Source organism: Toxotes jaculatrix, chromosome 19, assembly GCF_017976425.1.
Source record: "Toxotes jaculatrix isolate fToxJac2 chromosome 19, fToxJac2.pri, whole genome shotgun sequence".
NCBI lineage: Eukaryota > Metazoa > Chordata > Actinopteri > Toxotidae > Toxotes > Toxotes jaculatrix.
The window spans coordinates 11,767,313-11,793,717 of NC_054412.1; the positions used below are offsets into that span (position 1 = coordinate 11,767,313).

Consider the following 26,405-nt stretch of genomic DNA (forward strand, 5'->3'; position numbering starts at 1 on the left):
ATGTCTGCAAAGTCAGCTATTTCAGAAAAATCAAACAAGTCAGAAAATGCGTATGATTCTGATCATGTGGAAAGAGCTTCAGGCAATATCTCAGTCAAATCAGCAAAGTCAAATGTTTCAGAAATATCTAAGAAATCCAAAGCTTCTGACATCCCTTCTGACCACAGCACTGAAGTTGCTGATGCAGAGAACCAGGGGAGAGTGAGCTCAATGTCAGCTAAGTCGGCCAAGTCAAATATTTCTGCTAGATCAAAAAAGTCTAAATGTTCTGATGTTCCAGCTGAAGGAAGCTTTGAGAGCCCCAGTGAGGGAAATGAGAAAGAGCAGACCGAAGAAAGAGGAGCAAGCAGCATGTCAGCCAAATCAGTCCAATCACATGTTTCTGAAAGATCTGTTAAGTCACAAGCCTCTGGCGTTACTACTGAGGATGTAGCTGAATGTGAAAAAACTACAGAGAGAGCCCCTAGCGCACTGTCAGCTAAATCTGCAAAGTCACATGCTTCAGTAAAATCTACTAAATCAAATGCTTCTGAAGTTTGTTCTGGCAAAACTGTTGATAGAGGGAAAGGTGAAGAGGAGACTCAAGACAGAGCACAGAGTGCACTGTCAGCCAAATCCGTACAGTCAGCCATGTCTTCAAAATCCAGTAAGTCAAAAGTCTCAGATGTTCCAGCTGAAGAACAAGTTGCAGAACATGACAAACCTGTAGAGAGAGCAGCCAGTGCTATGTCAGACAGGTCTGCCAAGTCAAATGCCTCAACACTGTCTCAGAGATCAAAAGGTACAACGCCATGTGAAAGAAGTGCTGAAGGGGAAAACACAGAGAGAGCACCCAGTCACATGTCAGCAAAGTCAAATGCTTCAGGGATCTCTACAAAAGCATCTCAGGCTTCTGCTGACAACCATGATGAAGAAAATGCCACAGAAGCTGAAGAGAGATCACCAAGCAAAATGTCAGCTAAATCGACCAAATCAAATATTTCTGTATCATCACGAAGTACGGCAGCATGTGATGTCCCTTCAGAAGAAAACACTGCAAATGATGGGGAAACTGTAGAAAGACCACCAAGCACCCTGTCAGCTACATCCGCCAGATCTGTCAAATCAACAAAGTCAAATATTTCTAGTAAGTCAATGTCTGGCAACGCAAAAGCCTCTAACAGTCCAGGTGAAGAAAATCATGAGATGAATATGGAGCGAGCACCAAGCAGTGCCTCCATCAAATCAGCAAAGTCAGGACAGTCAACCGTTACAACAGTATCAAAGAAATCAAAAGCTTCTGAGGTTCCTGCTGAAGATGGTGCCAGCATTACTGACACTGAAGAAGACACTGAGAAGACAGAAAAGAGTTCAGTGTCTGCCAAATCAGTGAAATCAAATGTAACATCAATATCTACAAAATCAAAAGTTTCTCATGGTCCTGAAAACATAAACAATGAGGAGGATGCTGGAAATGAAGCTGAAAAGAGGGCACCAAGTGTCATGTCAGATAAATCAATAAAGTCTACTGGAAAACCAAGTCCTCCAAAAACCACTGAAATTTCAGCTGAAGAAAATGCAGCGGATTGTGAGGACACTGAGGAAAGAACGCAAAGTGCTATGTCAATTAAATCATCTAAGTCTGATCTATCTTTGGGGTCAAGGAAATCAAAAGTTTCTGAACAGACAGCTGAAACACAGGAGATTGCTCAAACAGAGAGGACACCAAGTGTTTTGTCAGTCAAGTCAAACATTTCTGCAAGAACTATAAAGTCCAACATGTCTGGGCTCACCTCTAGTGAAATGACTGGACGTGATGAAGGAGATGGTCAAAGAACACATAGTGCCATGTCAAACAAATCAGCAAAATCAAATAAGTCAACAAAATCAAAGAAATTAGTAGCTCCTGAAATTCCTACTATAGAAAGTTCAGATGCTTCTAATGAAGAAAATGCTGAAAGGAAATCAGAGAGAGCACCAAGTGCTATGTCAGCAAAGTCAACTGCATCAGTGAAATCAAAAAAATCAAAGGTCTCTGATGTTAATACTGATGCAAATACTAAAGAAAAGGAGGAGAGAACACTTAGCCCTGTGTCTACAAAATCAAATAGATCAGAAATGTTAAGCAGGTCTGAAGTCCCTGCTGTGACAGTTGAGGAAACTGAAGATAGAGCACCTACAGCCATGTCATCAAAGTCTAAGGCTTCAGCACACTCAAAAAAGTCAACACCATCTGAGGCTAAACAAAAGAAAAGTGAAGGACGGGCACAAAGTTCTTTATCTGTCAAGTCAAACCTGTCGGTGAAATCTCGAAAATCCAAAACAAGTGATATTTTAACAGATGAACATGTGGAAAATAAAGAGGAGTTGAAAACAGCCACTGATGATCCTGCAGATGAGAAGACCAGTGTCTCTCCAATAAATGCGGGGGAAGTAAATCCTGAAGACAGTAAATCCACATCAAGTGTGCATGAAGAAGAGAAAGAAGAAGATATAACTAATAAGAAGAGTTGTCACTCTAAGACAAGCAAGTCAAGTAGGCAAGACCCAAAACATGCAGTCGCAGAGGTTAAGGCTGAATCTAAATCTGGCACAAAAACCTGTCAGAGTGCGCACCAAGCTAAAGGAAATAGACATCATGAGCTATGTCACACAGAGTCAAATGAAAGTGATTTGTCACAGACTCTGTCCAGTTCAGATATTGTCAAAGAGATATGTGAGACTCCAGCCACCGGAGACTCAAAGTCCAACGTAACTATGACAATGACAAAAGATCCACTGGAATCTAAAGACATTGTTAGTAGTGTTGCTGAAAACAAGAGTGACAAAAGCAGCAAATGCAGACAGAAGAACACAGATGCTGATGACTTTGAGCTTGTACCATCTAGCCTACCAAATGCATCCCCAAATGAGGTTGTAAACGAATGGCTGAAAACAATACCAACAGACGGAGATATGTATGACATGGAGGAACTCAATGAAAATTGTGGTGGACAGAAAACTGACCACACAACAGAGGAAATTAATAGAATAGAGGAAAATGAAAACAAGACTGATTCTGCACCTGAGAATACAAAGGACACAAATGAAGGGTCTGTGATGAACAGTGCCCCTAATAATGATTGCCAAACATGCACAGAGGCACCAAATGCAGATAATACCTGTACTCAGAGAGACGATGATTCAAAAATATTCCACTCTTCAGTACAGGTGATGAAAGTACTTTTAAATCCAAAGCTTGACAGGTGTAACAGTTTACCAGAAATCTCTCCAGTGTATGGACGTAAACTAAGCACTTCAGCCAAAGGTCTTTTGGATTGCCTTGTGAAGTTGCAGTTAATAGACCACGACCCTAAAAATGCAAACGAAAAGGATGAAAGATACCAAGAGCTAATGAACATTCTTAAATCACTGTGGCTTTGTGATCCTCCAGAAAATGAGCAGGTGTTAAAGAAGGATGTTCACCATTCTGTGGACGATGAGTTCAATCACACGTCGTCCTCTGGTGTGGATGTCAGCAGTGGCTCCACAGGCTCAGGGAAGAGTAGTGATGGCGTAAATATGAATGTGTCTCAACCACACACCAGTTCACATCCATTAAAGAAAGTACAAGAAGTATGTGAGGTTGAAGCTGAAACGGATGCTCAGTGGACATCTGAGAGAGATGTAGAAGGAATGTGTGAGAAAAAACAAAAAGAAGATGATCCAGCAACAGATGACACGAATAGAAACAATGATAGTCCAAGAGAACTACCTGAAACACCACCCTCTTCAACTAACAGTTCGGGAAATGACAGCAATGGCCAAAAAGTTGCAGAGCAAGGTGAAGCTGAATGTCAAGAGGACACCGGTTCTGGCAGTCCTTCCCTCATTGAAAGAGCTCAGTTTGCTAAAAAGATCTCTCAAGACCCTGATCCTGTTTGGGTCTTAACCTTATTAACTAAAATAGAAAAGCAGTTCATGAAACATTATATCAAAGCGATGAGAGAGCTCAAAGTCCGTTGGAACTTGGATGATAATGAGCAGCTTGACACGATGATAAGTGAACTTAAAACAGAGGTCCAAAAAAGAATCCAAACCAGTATAGACAGAGAACTGAGAAAAATTCAAGGTCGAGCAGGCCTACCGAGACCTCCCAAGGAAGCATTTTCCCGTGCTTCAACAACAAAAACAGAGGAGAGAAGACGGAGGCTGCAGATTATGCTCAAACAATCCCTTGATCCACAAGATGAAAAAAGTGATGATTCAGCAACAGGAACATCTTACAGTGACCAGCGCAGTGAAAACGATGATGATTACTGTCCATGTGAAACATGTGCTAAGAAAAAAATAACATCTGCATTTCCTGCAGAAGTTATGAATACTGCACCTGTTGCCATGGACTTTGACCTGAAGAGGATTCTGATGATGAAGAACAGTGATCTTGGCAATACACAAGCAATCAAATGTACATCTCACGCTGAAAACGATACTAAGACAAAAGCAGCAGAGGCACTTGTAGAAAGAGTTATTGCCAAAGCTGTAAGTGAAGTGGAAGGGGATGGAGCACACCATGACACTGAAGATGTCCTGTGTGAAGATGAACCCAGGGTAGAGAATGTAGAAAAGGCAGCAGAAGGTGAAGCGGCTATTGCTGAAGATGAAATGCCAGAAGAGAGAGAGAAAGCAGACACAGTTGGAGATGTAATAGAGGAAGAGTCTCCCGAATCTACCACCGATAAGGATGAAAATGCAGCAGAAGAGACTGCTGTGGTTATATCAACTGAAAACCAATCTGACAAAGAGGAGGCTGTGGAAGTGGGAGCAGATGAAGAGAGAAAAGACACTGCTGCCATCAGTAAAGATGATTCTTTAGAGAGTGTGGAAGCCACTGCAAATGAAATTGAAACTACACAGGAGAAGGACACCATCACAGGTGATGAATTGCCAAAACAACCAGATGATGCAGATGAAGACGAGACACTTGTAGTAAAAGAAGTTGTGATTGCAAGTGAAGATGAGTCTAAGGAAGAGGCAGAAGACATTTTAGCTGAAGAGACCATCACTGAGTCTACAGCTGATAAATTGTCAAAGAAACCAGCAAAGGATGCAGAGATAGAGGATGGAATTTCTGAAAACAGAGAGATTGTTGTCTCAAGTGAGGACAAGTCAAAGGAAGAGACTGCTGAATCCGCCGCTGCTGGAGATGTAAATGCAGCAGGAGAGGCTGATGTGGCAGTTGCAGGTGAAGCTGAATTTGACAATGGAGAAGCTGTGGAAGCAGAGATGGTTGATAACGCAGAAGAGATTCCTACTACTGGGGCAGATGATTCTGCTGATAACATCGACACACCTTCAGCTAATGAAACAGCAAAGGAACCAGAAAAAGGAGCGAAAACTGAAGCTGAGATTGCTGACATAACTCAAGATGACCTTCAGGAGAAGGCTTCTGAAGCCACCGCAGATGAAGTTGAAAATGCAGCAGCAGAGACCTCTACGGCAGCCACTAGTGAACATGAATCTGACAAAGATGAGGCTGTGGAAGAGGGAACAGTCGATGAAAAAGAGGAGATCCCTGCCACCAGTGCAGATGAATCTGCAGATGAGAACTATGGCACAGCCACAGCTGATGAATCTTCAAAAAAAACAGCTGAAGCTGCATCTGGCAAAGATGAGGCAGTGGAAGCAGGGACAGCTGATGAAGAAGAGGAGATTGCTGCCACCAGTGAAGATGAGCTGAAAGAAGAGGTCAAACAGGAAGCTGTGGAAGGACATCAGATGACTGATGATAAAGAAGAGCTTGCTTCCACAAGTGCAGATGATTCTGCAGATGAGAACAATGACACAGTCACAGCTGATGAACCATCAGAGGAAGCAGTTGAAAAAGCAGAAACTGAAGACGAGACCGCTGAAGAAAAAGACATTGCTGTCACAAGTGAAGATGAATTGAAAGAAGAAACAGCTGAAGCCACCACAGAATCTGACAAAGAAGAGGCTGTGGTATCAGGGGGAGCTGAAGACATGGAAGAGACTCCTGGCACCAGTGATGAGGATGATTCTGCAGAGAATTTAGATGCCACAACAAATGAAGATGAAACCGCAGATGAGAATGATGCCACGGGCGATGAACTGTCAGAGGAACCATCTAAAGAAGCAACAACAGAAGATGAGCTTGTTGTAGAAAAGGAGATTGGTGTTACCAGGGAGGCTGCTGATGCCACCACAGGTGAAGATGAAAATGCAGAAGAGTTCACAAGTGAACAGGAATCTGACGATGATAAGGCTTTGGAAGAAGGAACAGGCAGTGATGAAGAAAAGCTTGATACCACCAGCGCAGATGAGTCTGCAGATGAGAACAACGGCACAACCACTGCTGATGATTTATCAAAAGAACTGACTGAAGAAGCAGAAACTGAAGATGGGATGGCTGTAGGAAAAGAAATCACAAGTGAAGATGATTCAAAGGAAGAGACTGCTGAAGATGAAATTCCAGCAGAAGAGACATCTGTCGCTGCCACCACTGAAAATGAATCTGAAAAAGAAGAAGCTGTGGAGGCAGGGATGGCTGATGATGGAGTACAGACAGCTGCCACCAGTGATGATGAGTCTGCAGAAGACGCCACGACAAATGAAGATGAAACTGCAGAGAAAAATGATGCCACAGGTAATGATATGTCAAATAAACCAGCTGAAGAAGCAACAACTGAAGATGAGACTGCTACAGAAAACGCTACAGAAAAAGAGATGGATGCCATAAGTGAAGATGAATCAAAGGAAGAGGTTGCAGAAACCAACAAAGTTGAAGATGAAAATCCTGCAAAAGAATCTGATGTGGCCGCCACATCTCAAGATGAATCTGACAAGGATGGGGCTGTGGAAGCAGAGATGGCTGATGATGGAAAACAGTCTGGCAGCACAAGCGATGAAGATGAAATTGCAGACAATGATGAGGCAATAACAGCTGAAGATGAAAGTGCTGTGGAAAAAGTTGCTGCTGTCACAAGCGAAGATGAAGCTGAAGATAGTGCAGCAGAGGAGGCTGATGACACAACCACAACTGAGAATGAACCTGACAAAGATGCAGTGGCGGACAAAGAGATTCCAGCCACCAGTGCAGATGAGTCTGAGTCAGATGAAAAGGAAACAGCTGAAAATGCAACAACTGAAGATGAGACTGCTGAAGAAAAAGAGATTTCTGGCACAACTGAACGTGAATCTGACAAAGAGGAGGCTGCTGGAGTGGGGACAACTGAAGATGCGGATGAAACTGCTGCTAGCAGTGAGGATGACTCTGCAGAATGCATGGATGCCACAACAAATGATGATGAAGCTTCACAGGAGAATGAAAACACAACCACAGTTCACAAACTGTCAAAAGCTCCTAAAGCAGAAACAACTGAGGATGGAGAAGAACTTGTGGAAGATACTGAATCTGCAAGAGAAGAAAGCTCCAAAGCTGTGACTGAAAATGAATCAGACGAGGAGAACAATGAATCAGCCACAGATGAAAATGAATCAGTAAACAATGCAACAACAGATGCAAATGAGACCACAGGAGAAGATGATTCTTCAAATGTCACAAATGGTAATGAATCAGGAGAAGGGCATTCAGAGGACAAGCCTGAAAATGAGACTGCAGATGAAACTACAGGAGAAGACGAGACTGCAGAAGAGGATAAAGGAGCTACGGATGGAAATGAGACGTCAAGCGATGCAGAACATGTTGGAATGGCATCAGCTGAAGAGCTTCATGAGACAGAACCATCAGAAAAAAATGTAGAAAGCAGTGCCACTGAAGATTTTGTTAAAGAGGAAGAACAAGGTGAAGCAACTGGAGAGGAATCTGAACAGGCTGAAAATGAAGGGGAGGAATCTGCTGAAAACCAAAGTAGAGGGGAATCTGGAGCAACATGTGAAGATTGCACAGAGGACCCAACAACAGGAGACGAGACTGAAGAATGTGAAACAGCAGAGGGAGACTCAGGAGAAACTGAAGCCGCAGGGAAGGAGATTACTGAAAGTGACGCCGGAAAAGAATCTGGAGAAGAAGGTGAATCTGCAGAAGAAGAGGTTGGAGAAGCTCAAACTGGAGGAGAAGAACCCGCAAACAACACGGAGGATGAATCTGCACAAGACGACAAACGGACACTTACTGGAGGAGAAGATGAGGGGAGTGATAACAATGAGTCTGAGACCAATCCTGACAAAGGCGATCAAACATGTGAAGATAGTGACATGACTGAGGAGGATCGAAAAGACACCTTAACTGAGACAAATAATGAGACGGAAGGCCCTGACGATGTGGTGGAGCTAAAACCAGATGATGATGTTGAGGAAATATCAGAGAACAATGAAGAAAACAGAGAAAACAAATCACTGTCTATTAAAATATCAAATGGAAGCCATGGTAATAATCAAGACAATGTCGAAACCTTCGAAGAAGAAGAGGAGGACACTGAGACTGCCAATGAAGACTGGAGTGGAAACCAGGGAGACTCAGCTGATGGAGAAGATGAGGCAGAGGAAGATTCAGAAGAACCAGAGGAAGAAACTGATGATGGAGAGCAAGATGTAGCTCCAAGAAAGAAAGATAATCAAGTGGCAGCGAACAGAACAGCTGAGGAAAAATTGTTAATTCCGGTTGACACTTTGACCAAAGTCAATGCAGAATCTGAGGATGGCGCTTATGCTGACGTTGAAGATTCTGAGACTGAGATAAACAGCCAAGAAGAAGTTACAAGCCTCAAGTCTAAGACTTTGAACAAGATTTCATCATAAGTTGACCATGACTCTGCTGATGCTCAGGAGAACTGACAGAGAGTGAGATGTAGGAGTAAGACAAGGAGTAAGGTAATCGAGTCAGGTCTTCCAGAGGAGACCTAACAAGAACTATGGAGTAAAGAAAGCAAAGGATTGATCTAGATCATTGTCATTTCTAATTTGATTTAAAATTCTTGTTAAACAAGCACTACAGAAACTCAGACACTTTGTTCACTTTGCACACATGCACAACAACTAACCATACACTGGTGGAAAAAAAAAGAATCTTAAAAACTTGAATGTATATACTATGTGTAGGAGGTTTGCATCATTTTGTGCAAAACTAAATGGGGTTTTTTCTTTTCTTGAACTATGAGCCATAGATTGTCCATTACATATCACCTACCCTGAGCCTCAGACAGAACATGGCAATGTTCTCCAATGATAAACAATGCTTTGTGGCACTTGGTAGAATATGCGATTGTTACATTAATGACTTAAAAATGTCATACGTGCACATATACTGTGTTTTTCTTCAAATCACTGCAGTATATTCATTCACACCATTTTTGCTGCTCCACATTTTTATGCATGATTAAGCAGGTTTCTGAATGTATTTTATCTCATCAGAAGTATTACTTGAAGACTTTTGTTTCTGATGTTAAAATTTAAAATAATACAAAGTTGTATATTTTTCTAGTTAATACTGTACTTTCCTGGAAAGCCAGAAAAATACTGATAATATTCATTTTGAATGTTTAACCTACTATTGTGCAGATAGAGTACTGTTCATGGCAATATTTTAGCACTGGACGTAAAGAACCGGATGATAATTAACATCAGTGCAAGTATCTTCACAATTCATTAGGTAACTTCATTGTAGCTTTGATTGATTTCTATAGCAAAACATCTCTGGAACATAGCAAAAGACGTGGCAGGGTCTTATATATCATGACAGACTCACCTATCCTGTATTTTAGACCATTCAACACTGTTTATCTGTAAGAAAATACATTATTCTCTGTGGAACAGAGGTTATTACCTTTGCTGAATGTACTGTATTAATTGTCTCTGAAACCAAATGTACTTTAAACTCATTAAACTCTTTAAAATGGTTAATTACAATACAAGATCCATAATATAAGTCATCACAATCACAAACTGTTCCATGCAAAAAGAACTGTGTAAAAAAAAAAAAAATCTGCTGCAGGAGTGACATTGAGCAGTGTCTTCTGATCTATGGGGTCATCCAGGGATACTTTCTGCAGCCTATTTTATTTAAATCAGTGAACTAAATTTGTGGGTCACGATGGGTTCCTTTTTTCAGAAGGGCTTTGATAACCTCATATACAGCAGTGGGACAGCAATGAATACAGGTCACTTGAGTCTTTACTATTTACTGAACTGTCCGAGGTAATTGAAAGCGTAATAGATATCCCATACACAAGTATAATCAACTTCTGCAGAAAGGTCTGGTAAATGGATGTGTGAGGCTGCCTGTTGAGACTTCGCTCATTCTCCTTCTACAGCGAGCCCCATTAGACAGAGCTGATGGATGTGCCCCTCTCTGAGTTTCCATTTGCAGTCTCCTGTGGTCATGTGACATACATAATTGGTGTCATTCTGATTGACTGCATAACACCACAGTGAGGTGCAGGTTTCTCTTCTCAAGCTTTTGAACTGAGACAAGAGCATCTTTCTGCATGTACTGCCTGCATGCAACAGTCCACTACTCCACTCTGGACACTGAAGAAATATTTACAAGTATGTAGAGTGAGGTGTGCATGTCTGCTGTTTAGCCAGTAGTTAAGAGAAGTAGTTTAGCTTAGCACACACTGTGTAAGGCAAAAATACAAACAACTTCAAACAGCTACAAAATTATTTATGTTATTTATCCTGTTTTAGAGCCTGAAAATTGACTCAAACATACCCATCTCCTGAACGTATTTTCAGAGGTAGTAGGAAACCTCTGATAAACTGTTTTCTGATAAACCCAATGGGCGCTACCTTCCCAGCACCAGATGGCTGGCATGTAGATTTAGTGACTAAGTTAGCTGCTGAAGACTCCAACTGGATGACAGTGTAACTTCATGTTTGCTGGAAATGGGAGTAAACTAATGTGCTAACTTAAAAACAAGTCATGTTGGGAACTACAGTACATGGTATCACAAAAACCAACACGTGTCGGTGGAGAATGGGTGTGTATTGGTGTTCTTTTGGCATTAGGGATGGTTTTACTGTGCTTGGTTTCTATTTTAATGTGCCTTCTAGATTATTATTTTCTCTTAAAATTCCTTCTGATGTTTAAGAGGTAAGGCAGTAATAGTCTGGTCTCAAATAAACATGTTCCAGCAATGAGAGTGGTGTAGTGTGTCAGCAGGTTAAAGATGCTGGCTGATCACATTCATGTGAAAGTTGGTCTGCTGTGAGCATAATATGACATTGTTCCTCAAGGAGGAAATGTGATAACAGTACTCAATGAGACTATAGATGAGATCAAAACCTGTTATTAAAAAAAATGGCAAGAAAACACCTCAGTTTCTAAATGTAATGTAATGATACTATACCTCTAATCAATATTTATCATATCATATCAATATTTACCTCTTTCATACTAATGCTCAACTCATTTCTTATCTAAAGTGGTGAGATAAATCTAATCCTCAAATCTCCTGGAAAAGCAGAGAGTTTTTTTGAGGAAGCACCTGCTTGCTGGCACAGAGTTATTTCCACAGTAAACACTGGAAGAGTGAGGAACGTCATCCGGAGCACAATAATAAGGGGCTTTCCCGCAGCCATGTTTACCTCAGAGCAACTTGCCACTGGAACAGCTGCATAGCCCTGCTCCAGATGTGTGTTTCAAACAAAGAGTGTGACAGGTACCATTTAACTGGGGAAAATGCAGGTTTACTGTATATACTTCAGAATATCATAATAATGGTGGTTAAGAAACACAAATAAGAATAATATTAAATAACAAATTAACATGCAGGAAACACTACCATTACAGTAAATCTCACACATTAAGCTGCACTTTGGTTGCCCCAGCGTGCTTGACGTCTGCTGTGCTGACAGTCTAACAAAGCAAACTAGACCTAGGAAAAGTGAAGCCCTCCTGAAACCCATGAACATCCCCAGAGGAACTGCAGAAGTGCCTGTTGAATAAATTGAGGGGCTTCAATTGTTCCTTGTTTATTGACAATCACTTTGTCTTTTTAAGGCAAATGCGGGAGCAAGACCTTCTCTCACTCCATGTGTGACAGAGGAAAGAAATGGTTCCCACACAGACAGGAAGTCAAAGAGGGACCTCCTGTGATGTAGAGGGGGATCAAAATTGAGGAAAGTGTGTGCTAGTGTGTTGATTCGTGTGTGTGTGTGTGTACATGTGTGTGTGTGTGTGTGTCTGTGTGTGTGTGTGTGTGTCTGTCTGCACGTGAGTAAATCAGAGCTCTCATAAACACTAAAACAACAATAGCTGAGCACTTACAATACAGCTTCTAGTAAATATTCAATTTATAATCCTTGTGTTTAATAGAATAAATGTTCAGCTTTGCCATACACCCACACACACAAATCTAAAACACTCACATAAGCACATGTACAGACATTTTCAGTCACATGCAGTGCACACTCACATTAATAATGGGAGCTGAAAGCAGCTATTGGCAGCATGTATGCTTTTGGCACAGAGGTAGCCAGGACTGCATTACTAAAGGAGACCCACGCTCCCTTTCTTTCCCACCGTTGTTCAGGTTATCCTGTGGGGCCACTTATGACCCTTCTGCAGGCAGGATGCAATGTCTGGGGACCCCAACAGAGCTGTACACAAGCATCCGCCAAGCCCTGGGAAGAAAACAAGGGCTGATGGAAAACCAGAAGAAGGGAGTATAAAGAGAAACAGCAGTTAGTAACCAGGACGCACTCAATAACACTCACCATGCACCTGCAGCCTGTGTGTGAGTATGTGTGTGTGTGTCTTTGTGTTTATGTGTGTACAGTGAAGTGAGGTTGTTCCTTCAGAGAACTACAGCACAGCACAGTCCCCACACACAGCACAGGTGGTCCAAACAAAAACCTGTGAAGTGTTGCCCAGAGAGTAATATCCCCATGTTGCGTGTTGTATAAAGCCACCCATAGGAAACAAACACTTCCAGTGCTGTAAGATTTATTGTTCCCTACACTTATAGGTTACAACATACTCCTGAATGATATCTTCCTTGCAAAGTTCTTTGATTCATTCTTTATAATATTTAATAGTAATTTAGCACACAAACCAGAAACAAAAGGGTCATAAACACTGTCAGGACAACTCCAGGACACATTGTTTTGTGTTTATTGTCTGTAGAAGATGGGTGAACTCACTCCTCACTTGAAATTTTGTGGTGAGAATAGGAAATACCTGGTTAACTGTGCTGTATGGTGTGAAAAACCAAAGTATTGTTACACATAGACTGACCGCACACCAGCCTGCAATTTTTTTCCCCCCAGTGTGACAGACTGCATCTGTATTCACATCCGCACACAGTCCTCTGCACCAGATACAGACATACCAGTATTACACAATAAAAAACCCCAACATGAGTCAATAGAAGGCAACACTATTGAATCATTTCTGTATAGGTCAATATAAGAGTTATCTATTAAGAGAAATAGTACGATTTTAGGGAAAAGCTGGTAAAGTGTCCTGAAATGGACCTACTTTAGTAGAGTCAGGGAGTAAAATGTGACTTTCTGTGCCATCTAGTGTCAACTCTGGGGAACATCAGCAGCCAGACAGCCTACAGTACATTAAACCATTACCATGGACTGATTAATAGCTCTGGAGGTGAATACAGAATCAATTTGTAGAAAACAATCCTAATCCAGATGAATGTTTATTAATTGTGCTTAAAAGAAACTTTAAAATAAATATACAAATCAAAGTACTTGTGCAGAAGAGGCAAGAAACCCAGTTAGGCTTTTTAGAGGTTTACAAGGAGAGAAAGATAAAGGAGTACTTAGAACATTTTCATCTGAAAAGATAAACCCTAAAATAAGTTTACAAATAAAAAAAAAGCTGAAAAAAGGGATAAACATAAGTTCCAGAGCTGGTGCAAGAAGAATTAACACAACGCAATAATACTTATGATCTTTGACCTTGCACAGGTATATGAGGAAAACACTTCCATTCTTCCCATGAGCACATAATCCAATACTATTTACTCCTAATAATACAATACTCAATTAGAGGGTCTCATGACCAGTTCAGCAATCCATCCGGTGCTGAGAATGCATCAGCTTCACTGAACTAACACACTGTAAACATGATAAACAACATAGGGGAACTAAACAACAGAGGAACTGAAAAATATGTCATGGAAACCATTCTGTCAGTCTTTTACAGTATCCAGCCCTCAACCACACTTATACTCACCACTAACCACTCACACAGACACATACGGTACAGCACAGCCCTTTTTTCCATTGCAGATCTCATTTGCTATGCAAAATGACTTGCAATTTAAAAGAAACCAAAAAAAAAAACAAACTACGGACTGCCCACCAACACACCAACACATTTTGAAACACTGTTGTCCACATCAATTAGTAAACTTTCCTCCATTTTATGATTTGAATCAATTGATCTGACCTTTGCTGTGATGCACTGGTGAGTCAGAAGACTGAAGATAAAGCGTATTCATTCATTTCATTCATTAACTAATTGAAGGTTTGATGGTAGTTAATTAGCGCTTCCTTAGTTGATCTCCAACATGGACAAGAGAAGAAATTATAACCAGACAAAACAAATAAACTGCTGTTTACGGTGAAGTCAGTGTAGTCCCCCAGGGGAGGCCCTGGTCTTTACTGTGTGAGAGAGAGACAAGGGAAAAAAAAAACAGACAGCAAGAGAGAAAAAAAGAGAGAGAGAAACTTTCAAAACCAAAATGAGCGAGTGAGAGTGACATTCTGACAAGAAGCCAGTTTTCAGTACAGAACCTCAAGATATTTTGCTGGACTACTGTAGACCACACAAGCCTGGGGGACAAGGTCAAGGTATTTATTTCCTGTATGATTATCCAACATTACATAGTACTGACACAAGTGCAGACGCTGAAATATTATGGTGGTAAAATGAACAATTATACCAAATAGTGTAAAATTAAGAATTAAAAGGAAAGATTTTAATGATGTAGAATGTTATTGTTTATAATGTCGTAATTTGAAAAAAATACTTGATAGCTGAACACTAACAGAGTTTTACTGGCGTGCCGTAAAGTTAACGATAATCATAACGAAACATTTATAGCAATTATTTGGAGACAAAAAACAAAAAGTGTGAACATTGTGTTTATCATAAAAGCAATTACTATCATAATTTTAGACGTGAAAATAAAAGACTAAGAAATAAAATTCCTATTATGTGTGGAAAAAAGCTTCCAAAGGTCAATGAAATTATCAGTTTTCCCACATGAAAACAGATATGTACAGTTCAACGTATGAAGTTACACTTAAATAAATAATGGTTATAGAAAGTGCAGTGTGATGTCCATAATATTATAATATTACCACTACAGTTTTAGTCACACATCATTGGATAGTTTAGGCAATAAAGGTGATAAGAGTGTTATCATGGCCTTTGCAATGTGATTTTATGGCATAATTAAAGTAAGTTACACGGCTGACATCAAAAGCAATTCAGTGAAGAGTCAGACAAATAAAGTGCGAACAATGTATGAAGTCCAAGCTTCCTAATGTATGTTTGGGGGTTTTAGTTGTATATGCTGATCAGTGTAACATTTTCTTTTTACTGATCACCTGTTTTAAAAGTTGCAACACAAACTTAAATCTTATAGGAAACAGCCATAATAAGAACAGCGTAAACAAAAAACATAATGGTTTCACAGTGAAGCAAAGAGTTCACTGTATATTTCTGCATCTGCCTTTTATCAGTTATTTTTAGCATTTCAATTTCCCTCTGTTTTTAACTCTGACATTGTGGCTGCATCTTAAACTGTACATGCAAATGACACCATACAAAGCTGTAAAAAACATTTTCCACTTCCCCAAACGAGAGACAATTTGCAATGAGTGAGCTATTAACCAGAGCGATAAACTCTATGCTGTTGTTTTAGCAATTTTTAGTAAGTTTAATTCATTTTCAGCACCGGGCATGAGCTCACAGAGCAGGCCCTGCAGTGGGAGGAGTGGAGACTGAAAACAGCTTCAGTAAAGCTCATCTGCTTTATCAGGTAAGAGCACAGAAATGAGCTTGTTGTGCATATCTAAGGCTATCTGTTGTACATATCTGAGGCTCTCTGTATGTGCAATAGTATTTGATGCTGTAAATTAACGATGACATGCAGCGTGTGGTGTAATTTTATATGAAGAAACTCTTGTTAGAAGTATGTGGTATAACCTAAGAAGGTAACAATTTCCATTATACTTTCAGGATGGGCTGTACTTGCAGTGGCCAGAAACAAGTAAAGAAACGCGAGTTTTACAAAGCAAAAGCAAACTCTCAGGCCTCCCACTCACTGAATCACATAGTAAGTAGACCCCTTTAAGGATAAAACTTTACTTACTTTTACTAAGAACAAACTAATTTACTTGGATTTGAAACTAGTGTAGATTCATAACTTTACCTTAAATGGCAGTGTTTTTCATTGTTTTACGGCTCACTTTTCATGTTAAAAAATGTTCTTTTCTCTCTTCTTTAGACACGAAGTGGAAACACCTATTCGGATAATGGTAATGACCGAACACCACTCGTATAACAAACTTTCTACTGAAAAATAACGGGCCTGCGTGCATGTACTCAACTGTTGCTGTGCAGAGGGACATTAGTAGCCGTAACAGGAGGTTACATTTAGTGATTGAAATCTCAGTTGGATTTCCTCTGTTCTCTTCTGGGGAAAAGATGAGATTATTTATGTGAGAAGAAAGTCCTTTTAATGTCTCAGGCAGTGTACAAACTGCCACGCTCATTGCTTAGAGAAGACCAGTAACACAGTACTTTGAATGCAGTTGTTTTAACGATGAATACAGCATTTATGCCCAGAAATGCAGGCCAAAAGAAGGTTTTTAAAAACATAAATGAACAATGGTGAAAGTGAAATTACTTCTTAAACTCATTTCTTTTGACATAACGGTTTGCTCTGCCTGACTTTAGATGACACGGTGTTTGTGGCACAACATGACTTCAAAGCGAACAACGACAACGAACTACCTTTCAAGAAGGGAGACAAACTCAAGGTTTTACAAGAGTAAGTCTCATCATAGTCCCTGCTATATAGTATGTACCGAGAGTGAGTTAAACACATGTTTTAGTGCTTCTAACATGAAAAAGTGAAAACGATCTGCAATGCTTGTCTTGTTTGTAGAAATGGAGAATGGTGGCTGGCTAGATCGTTGCTGACTGGACAGGAGGGCCTGATACCGTCTAATTATGTGGCCAGAGCAGATATGCTGGGGATGGAAAAGTAAGCAACAAATTCAAACAGAAGACAAGTCCATATCAAACGACACGACAAATTCAGCACGACAACAAAATTTTATGGACTGTTAAATACATTTGTATATGGTTACATAAAGTGTATTTTGTGGTTCTCTTTTCAATAGGTGGTTTTTCAAAGACTTGAGTCGGAGAGAGACTGAACGACTGCTTCTGGCACCTGGAAATAAACCCGGCGCCTTTCTAGTTCGAGAGAGCGAGACCTGTAAAGGTGATGCCCATCAGCCGCTTTTTGCAATCACGCCACATATCAGAATTTCAGTGGCGATGCATCTCAGGAAGGCGTTTATAGAAACGAGTGAATATGTCCAATTTTAAAGCTGTATTTAAAGTATTAAATGTGACTGTACCATCAATTTGATTTCCTTTTAGGGTCCTTCTCACTGTCAGTCAGAGATCATGTCACTCCAGAACAAGGAGATGTGGTAAAACACTACAAGATCCGCTGTCTGGACAAAGGTGGCTACTACATCTCTCCTTCCACCACGTTCCCATCCCTACAGGAACTAGTGAAATACTACAGCCGTAAGTAATAAAGGGAAACATCTTACATCCACCCACAAACGTTTGATCAAATTTTTTTCAGATCTACATCATTTAACAAAAGTCAGGTTTGTGAAAAGGTTTTGAAAAACGTGTCCTAATCAGAAATTATGACAAAACCTGAATCTGTCGGACTCTGATTAAGTTCACTATTGTGAATTATAAAATGTCTGCACTGACAAGTTAGACCCTTGTGATGCGTAGTGCATTTCCTGTGTGAGTCTTTCCACTCCTGTGTCTAAACCACAAGACAAGAGGGCCAAATGTCTAGAATGGCTGCCAATGCACAGCAACATATGAACTACACATACGCTTACACAAAAATGCTCTCATTATTATTTACGGAAATCAGAGCTCATCAGATATGTACTGCTTCGGTAACTAAATTTAGCTCAAGAGCAAAGAAAGGAAGGAAAGGAAAAAAGATTGTTCATTATGTTTGTACGCATCATATTTGGGTGCAGGTACGGCTGACGGTTTGTGTCAGCGACTGCATGCTCCCTGTAAGGCTATGGCACCCCAGCAGCCATGGGCACATGATGAATGGGAGATTCCCAGAGAGACGCTGAAAATGGTGAAGAAACTGGGAGCTGGGCAGTTTGGAGAAGTGTGGATGGGTGAGAGAAAGCCACTAACTAAGCCTGTCATTGTTTATAAACAAAGATGTTAAAGCACAGTGTGTTACTGTAAGCACCCTGTTTTAATTCCCACTGCAGGTTACTACAAGAACACCCAGAAGGTTGCTATAAAGACCTTAAAAGAGGGATCGATGGCACCTGAGGCCTTCCTCCAGGAGGCCAACCTGATGAAGCAGCTGCAGCATGAAAGACTGGTGCGCCTCCACGCTGTAGTCACAAAGGAGCCCATCCTCATCGTCACAGAGTTCATGGTCAATGGTAAGATGGAGAAAAACGAGTGGCTGGATGCTTCATTTGAACGTATGGGCAAACAATTCCAGTTATTACCTTTTTCCAACACTTATTTTTGAGACATGGTAATAAATACTAAAATATCTAGCTGCAACTAACAGTTATTTCTGTTATGAATTAATCTGGCGATTATTTTCTCTATTTAGTCTATTAAAATGTCTGCAAATATTTTAAAAATGCCTAAAACCCAAGGTGACATCTTCAAATAGCTCATTAAAGCCAAAATAGATTTGGGCTTTGGACTGTTGGTCCTAAGCTTCAACAAACTGTGACATGAGACAAAGAAAGTCCTAACAAATGAGACTAATACAAATGAGAATGTTATATGATATTTTTATGTTATTAATCCAAGAAATTAAAAACTACATTTGTGAAGCTTATAATACAACAGAGTTGTATGAATTTGGTTTCTTTCAGTATAAGATGACGTATCATGTTCTTCAGCATAATTGGAAAGAATTTAATTGGAATATGAATCTACAATATTTTATATCTCAGAATATTATCTTTCATTTGTTTTTCTGGTAAAGCGGTGCTTCTGCTTTTCTCATTCACAGGATGTCTTCTGGACTTTCTAAAAACAGAGGAGGGAAAAAAGCTGAAGATCAAGAAGCTGATAGACATGTCAGCACAGGTGGGAAACTTTTTTTAATATTTTTGTATCTTCCCTGTGATAAATGACATCTTCTTCACCTTGCTAACAGACAACTCTGATAAAAATAAAAGCTTTTTTTCTTTCTTAGAGAATACGCCATTTCAACTTCTGTGCTTCTGTAATTGTTGAATTTCTGAACACTTTTTTTTAAACTCCTGCCTGTGGTTGTTTGCAACTGCATGATATTACATTAGTATTTACTTCACAGATTTTTGCATGGTCTGTCAAACACAAAAACACCAGTGTTATTGCTGACCTCAAAGCCTATTTATACACACTATAGCTGTTCTACAGTAACACTTTGAACGTCTGTTATAGTGTACACTTTGACACCAGTCAGGATGTTAATACACGTGGAAACTGTCAGCAGTAGCTGTGTGGTTTCTGTAGAGAAGCTTTTGCTCGTCTGGCTCAAAGCCTCGCCCTACGTCAATTATTAACATCCGGACAGGAAATCATGCTGTTTTTCCACCCACAGTGTGCTCCCCCAGAACTCTAGCCCCCTTCAAAAAAAAAAAAAAAAAAAAAAAAAAAGAAGCATTTTAACTTCCTGAGAATTTGTGCATTCTGTTAAACCCACTTTGCCACCATTGCTAAAAACATAAACACGTATTGAGTTAAAACATACAGTGCATTTACATACATACTGTGGCTGTACTATGACGTGCTCAACCACTGTACACAATGACCACAGGAAACAGACACATAGTATATATAATGTAAAAAATCTATTAGTTCTGTTTATTTCCCTTTATTCACTGTGCTTTGAAGTTGATATGTTCCAAGTGTATTTCTCCAACTTTCGTGTAACACATGTCGCATTTTATCTGACAATTCCCCTAAAAAGCTGTTTCCAATGTTCCTTTCCTCATCTTTCTGTATGGCAGATAGCTGAAGGCATGGCATACATCGAGAGGAACAACTACATCCATCGAGACCTCCGTGCAGCCAACATACTGGTCAGTGAGACCCTGCACTGCAAGATAGCAGACTTTGGCCTGGCCAGGATCATTGAGTCAGAATACACAGCTCAAGAAGGTAAAGTACGCACAGTGTTTAAAACATCAGATAATAACTGTGTCCATAGCCAGGATTTTAGAAATCTGTTAGCTGTAAAATTGTATTTTCACTTCTCCAGCAACAAAGATAAAGGTCTAAATGACATTATATTAAATTAATATGATAGATTTCAGTCCAAAGTGAGCTACACTTAAACAAGAGCTTGTGGCATAATACTCCAATGCCGTTTTAAGAACTTCTCCAGACTGGAGCAAATATACAGTCTAAAACACTGAAATCTGCATATTAAACAGACAACACATTAACCATTCTAAGAAAATGCTATGGTTCTAATGCAAATTCCACCATATAACACAGTGTAGAGGAATAGCAGTGCGCGATGTGGATAAAATCTTGAATCACGATACAGTATGTGTAATTTTATATTCACAATATATATTGTGATATAGTACATTTTGAGAAATTCCATTGAGAAGCTAATTTTTGACAAAATAACCAGAAAAAATCCTATAAATCTGAAATTTGCCAGCACAACTACAACCAGAGACATAGAGGTATAGCCACCTCTGTAAAATGGCATAGTAAAATCTCGACCAGTAGTCTCTTTATAATTTCCTTTTACCCCATGTGAAGAGGAATAAAGGAACATTCACACACGTGCAACCACCTACGTATTCTCTACAGTCACAAGCCAGTGACACAATTTCGCTTTTTCTCACCCTCTTTCCGACAACTAGGTGCTAAATTCCCCATCAAATGGACGGCTCCAGAGGCCATCAATTATGGCACATTCAGCATCAAGTCAGATGTCTGGTCCTTTGGGATCCTCCTGACAGAAATAGTCACATACGGAAGGATACCCTACCCAGGTACATGAGAAATTGAAAAAAAGAGAAAGAAAAATGTGTTTAAGCAAAACTGCATGTTGACATAATGTTCAGAAGCCAATCCAAATTCTATTTTGTAGCTATATAAATTGGAAAATTACTGAAAAGTTCATTATAGTCTCACTGTAGCTGGATTTTCTTTTTTCCTAATCAGGGATGACCAACCCGGAGGTGATCAGGAGGCTGGAAAGATCGTACAGGATGTCAGCTCCGGAAGGCTGTCCCGAGGAACTTTACGAAATTATGATGATGTGCTGGAAGCAGAGGCCTGATGACCGGCCGACTTTTGAATTTCTGCAAAACACTCTCAACGACTACTTTATCGCCACTGAGGGACAATATGAGATGCAGCCATGATCAAAGAAAAGGAAAATGTTTTCCGCTGATAATCAGAAGGCAACGGAAAAAAAAGAAAGGACTGAGACTTGAATGGATAGATGATCAGCCAAATATCTTAATGACTGATACAATTTTTTTCAAACGGGCAGATTTTTTACTCCTCCCTTCTGAGTGAATGTAAAAGCTATTCATGGCTCCTTCTGTCTCTAGCAGCTACTGTAAGAGCATCTGAAAATATGTCGTCAAAGCCAGAAAGAAAACGTTCAAAACTTCAGACCAGAGTTTAATTATTCTGACTGTGCTCCAGCAAATGATGGCTCCCATTCTTGGTGACAGCCATGGAGTGTGAGGAGACATAATTAAGACTGATAAACGATGGATAAATACAAATATGGAAATACTGTACATGCGTGACGTAGAAAAGACGCTTTCAACCCGGGGAAGTCAACACAGGTAAAGTCACAGATGAAATATTTGCATGGTACAGAAAGCAACCTGAGATTACATGCACAATACTTTGCACTTTTTACTCTGTCAGTCATTCAGTGGACATACAAAGAAAGGGGCTTTCAAAAGAGAATTTATATTTGCATAAATGTGGTTTGAGAATAAAATATTTACATTAGTTCTTCGCTTTACTGGCTACAATCACTATTGTTACTACAAATAGTAACAAATAGAGTTCAGCAAAGTTTTAAAAGCTTTTTTTGCTCTAAAGCTTTTTTTTTTTTAAACAGCTTTGTGCTCAATAAAAATGGCAACAGTGTGACATTATAAAGACATTCTGAATAAAACAAGAACAAAGAGGGCTTGCAGGCACAGAATGTGAAAAACAAATATGATAATCACACGTGATCACTTTTGTAAGTATGCAGATGGAAAGTCTTTCTAAATTCAGAATGAGTTCAAACATAAAGTGGGTGAATGATGGAAAATGTAACAGTGAGATGAGCAATAGCGGCCCAAAGATAAAATACTAACTTAAAGATATACATGTTTATCTCAGTACGGAGCGTGAGAGACTACAGCAGCATACAGGAAGCCTTTAAAAGCAACAGGCTTCACTAAATTACAGTGGGTTTGATCCTCTAGCTAAACCACCCCTGGGGGACTCAGACAGTATCTTGAAGATAAGAGAGTGGAGTGGCCATGGCAGCCAGGGGTTAAACTCTGCCATTTCCTGAATGGACCGGAAACAGGAAGTGTGAGTCAGCATTCCTCAAATGGCTCACAGCTAGAACGATCTCACACGCAAAACTGGTTGAGGTCTTGACATTTTTTTGTGCTAAAAAACATATCTCTGTTGTTTGGTGGTTGAGAGACGGTCTGAGGAAAGCGCTTGTCTTGATATGGGCGATAAAGCACCTTTGAATTGTGAGAGATAAAGAGACTTTCTATTTAACATAACTTCTACTACGAATCGGTATGATGAAATTTTACTACTATGAAACAGTACACAAACAGAAGATGCTTCTTTGCCATACTGAGAGCTATCTGTCAAAACTCATGCAATATTTTCCATTATCATAACAGTGATTATAAAAGCTTTTAATATGAGTGAGCTCAGATCTTTAAAATGTATATAAACTTTGGAGAGTTTCCAACTGACATAACAACAGCGGGGACTTGTATCAACAGAGAGTGCAGCATCTTTAATTTCCTATAGGATACATTAAATCCATCCCAACATCAGAAACCTGCCACACTGGCAATATCTTGGATATTAATCTTTTTTTTTTTTTTTAAATAAAAACCAGCGAAGACATTTTAACTGCTGGTTAGAGTATTTAATGCCTGTGGTGTCTGTTTAACTTCATCAGTTAATTGGTCCCCAAAGTCATGTGGTTCCATTTCCTTTCTTAACAGTACAAATAAAAAACATAAATCAATAAAAGTCAGAAATTTCAAATGAGGAAAACTGAATGAAGGAAAAGTATGTTTTTCAGATATTATACTCGTGTCATCCTGCAGAGGTCAGTGTTACACAGCCTAACATCAGGACTCATAGTGTAACCTGAGGTGAAACTCTCCTGCTGCTTATGTTGTCAGACAGTAGAAAAATGCAGCTTTTATACAGTTTCAAGTTCAGACTATTCCTGAGAGGCGTACTGATAGGAAGTCAAATTTTATTTATTCAAATCAAAGTATCTGTATAATGATACTTCAAATTATACATTTACATTATAATTTGTAAACAAATATACAAATGATAGTTCATTACCATGATTCCAGTGTTATATTTAAATGAAATATTTCATTTCCTTTTAATTTTGTACGTAGTGCACATCCTCCAGATGGCATTATGCACATGTATTTGAGTCACAGCCAAAAATACCTCATAAATCATGTTTCTGTCTACCATCAAACCCCCTGCTATGTGCTGAACAGTCCAACTGAGAACAGGCTCATATATCCTATCCAGCGTGGTGGTCTCAGACATGACAGCGGTGCTTTCAACCCCGCCAAGCACTGATCCTATCACAGTTATCTGTATTCATTTAGTTTTTATCTGTCTAATTGTTTGGCTTTCTTTGAATCTAAAAGCATAAGTGTTTTTTTTTTTTGGTTTGGATGCGGGGTGGGGGGGGGGGGGGGTGTCTGAGTGTGTGATGGAAGACATTTAAGCAATGATCTATCATTTTAAATTCTGTTAAGCTGAAGGGCTCAAAGGGAACAATTATTATTACATAAAAATCTTCACTCTTTCTGTAAAACAACTGCCTGTTTTAAGGTTTTTAGTGTCCTGCCTTTTTTACTTCATGTTTACCTCTGATAGCATGACCAAATATAAAAGGATCAGTGGTGGATTATCTATCAAACATCCCAGGACATGAGCTGAAATTTCAGCTCAGTGCAAGACACTGTAGACGTTAAAGGAAGCTGATAAAATTCAAACGCTGATTTCAAAAGCTACCCCACAGGCACAGATGATAATAACATCAGTCCAACACAACAACCATTAATAAGTCTCATGCTATAATATGATTGATAAGCAGCTCACCTTGAAATGAGCCATGATGTTAACACAAGATGACAAGACATGTGGGCTAAAGGTTGGGAGGCCTAATCACCATCTCCCCTCCTTCTGTTCATCACTGCTGCCTCAGAGGAATAATGACGGGAAACGGTGGCTCGTACACAGATTGATGACTGATCCCTGCAGAAGGCAACACATCATTAGCATCTTGTGAGGATAACCCTCACGCTGTCCTCTGGGATAAAAACGAGCACACTGTCACAGATGAAAAGAGATGTGCTTTCATCTGCCAATAACGTTGTTGCTGTTTTCAGTGGTCTTCAGTTGCCATTATGCTCCTCATAAACATGTTTTCTCTCCTGGGCTTTGATGTCATTAAATTAATGGAGTCCATCAATCAAGAGTGTTCGGGCCAATAGATGTGAGGGCTCTTGAAACGGTGACAGAAGGTGTCTATAAAACATTTTGCAAAATGAGCAGCTGTAAAGTAGGTAAGCAAAGAGAAGGATTGCAGTTTTTTTAAGGCTTGCAAACTACAGTAAGTTTCACACCCAAAATTATTTCATATACACAACAAAATAATCAGCTCTGACTTAGAATTTGAATAAAAATTTACTCTGCTCTGGAAACAATACCTAACTTTATTCCCTTTAGCTTTATTTTAATTTCTCTTGGAATACACACACATTAGTCCAGGCTTTTTTTGTGAGGTTGACTCAGAACAAACTTCCACTTTTACAACAAACTGTGTAGCTCAGTCAATCAACACAAGATCTTACAGAAAGTCAGAGTCAAGGTTCAGAGTATAAGCATGAGGATAACTCAGTCAACGGCTCCATGTGAGTGTCACAAACAACCTAATTTTGGTGTTTTAAAAACACATGTAGCTCATTGTTATGTAAGAAAATTACTGGAAGTGTTCCATTTAACAGTACAGCTACATTACTTCCATAATACATGAATCACTAGGCCAGACCTTCTGCACTGTATTTGAACTCCCCTAGAAATCAATATGTAATGATAACGGCTCTCCTGAGGTCTACTGAAAAAATTGATTGAAGCAGTCTAGATCAAGCCAGCGTGTATCATATTCTTTAAATCTCCTGTTTACCCTTTGGATAAAATACTGCAACATGAAAGGCTTCTTCAGCGTGTCACGCAGGGTGAAACTATGCGGTATATATAGATGTTACTGCTGACATCAGCGTCCTTGAAAAGGTCTCTGCTGTATGTTAATATTGCCTGATCGTTAGCAGAAGTAAAAAAAAAATGCTCTCTCTATTGTTAGACAGCACTTAATGCTAAATACAAAACAAAGAAAATGACCGAGACAAGACAGATGCTGTACTCTGTACTCTATACTGTAGGCTGATTACATTCCTTCTTTTTTTTTTTTGAGTCAAAATGAAGTCTTATGCAGACACTTTTTGTGCTAATGCTACTTCCTTTGATGAAGCCAGTACAAAAGAAATCTGCTCACACAATTTATGGAGGCTTGCTCCCTTTCTTTGGGCCAAGAGGGAAGGATTTAGGAAACCATCTGCTAGATTGATATTTTCTCTTGATATATGAGTCTACATCAATTCATTTACTGTAAGGAAGCCTTAAAGCCATGAGGTAACAAGAAACCCAGCACACCCTCCAACTGTATCAGGTAATTGACCACCATGGTTGAGCTCAATGATGAGTCAAGGGCACTGGTAACTACAGGGAAATTTAATTATATGTGCGCTGGTGCGGTAAAAAGTACTGACGGATTCTGCTGGCCCACACAACGTGGGCTGAAATGTGACCATTCAGTGTTCTCTTAGACTTTCTGTCTCCACTGGATGAAATGATGTGATTA

At 39.7% G+C, this 26,405-nt stretch overlaps 3 protein-coding genes across 4 annotated transcripts in view; 2 read left to right on the plus strand and 1 right to left on the minus strand.

Annotated features, from left to right (window-relative positions):
* si:dkey-71h2.2 (low density lipoprotein receptor adapter protein 1) overlaps positions 1–26,405 on the minus strand; it is a 103,840-nt gene that overhangs the window by 6,289 nt on the left and 71,146 nt on the right. The window contains exon 9 of one of the 2 annotated variants that reach the window (XR_005896435.1): positions 24,584–24,739. Coding sequence is in view for 1 of the 2 variants with exons in the window: in XM_041063834.1 (XP_040919768.1) it covers positions 24,646–24,739 (94 nt within the window). In the remaining variant the exon portion in view is untranslated. Of the gene's footprint in view, positions 1–24,136; positions 24,740–26,405 lie in introns of those variants that run through there. The other variant, XM_041063834.1, reaches the window with a different exon arrangement.
* Positions 352–9,049, plus strand: LOC121199973 (retinitis pigmentosa 1-like 1 protein). The gene is made up of 6 exons (XM_041065000.1): positions 352–646; positions 719–1,302; positions 1,504–2,115; positions 2,176–2,636; positions 2,781–3,546; positions 3,583–9,049. Exons 1-6 carry the CDS (start codon positions 352–354, stop codon positions 8,734–8,736), a joined length of 7,872 nt encoding a protein of 2,623 aa, XP_040920934.1. The 3' UTR covers positions 8,737–9,049.
* blk (BLK proto-oncogene, Src family tyrosine kinase) lies at positions 14,615–24,120 on the plus strand. Its single transcript, XM_041063833.1, has 14 exons — positions 14,615–14,751; positions 15,861–15,947; positions 16,148–16,244; positions 16,416–16,446; positions 16,868–16,961; positions 17,079–17,177; positions 17,317–17,420; positions 17,582–17,734; positions 18,217–18,369; positions 18,469–18,648; positions 19,239–19,315; positions 20,224–20,374; positions 21,094–21,225; positions 21,398–24,120. Exons 3-14 carry the CDS (start codon positions 16,149–16,151, stop codon positions 21,598–21,600), a joined length of 1,473 nt encoding a protein of 490 aa, XP_040919767.1. The 5' UTR covers positions 14,615–14,751; positions 15,861–15,947; position 16,148; the 3' UTR covers positions 21,601–24,120.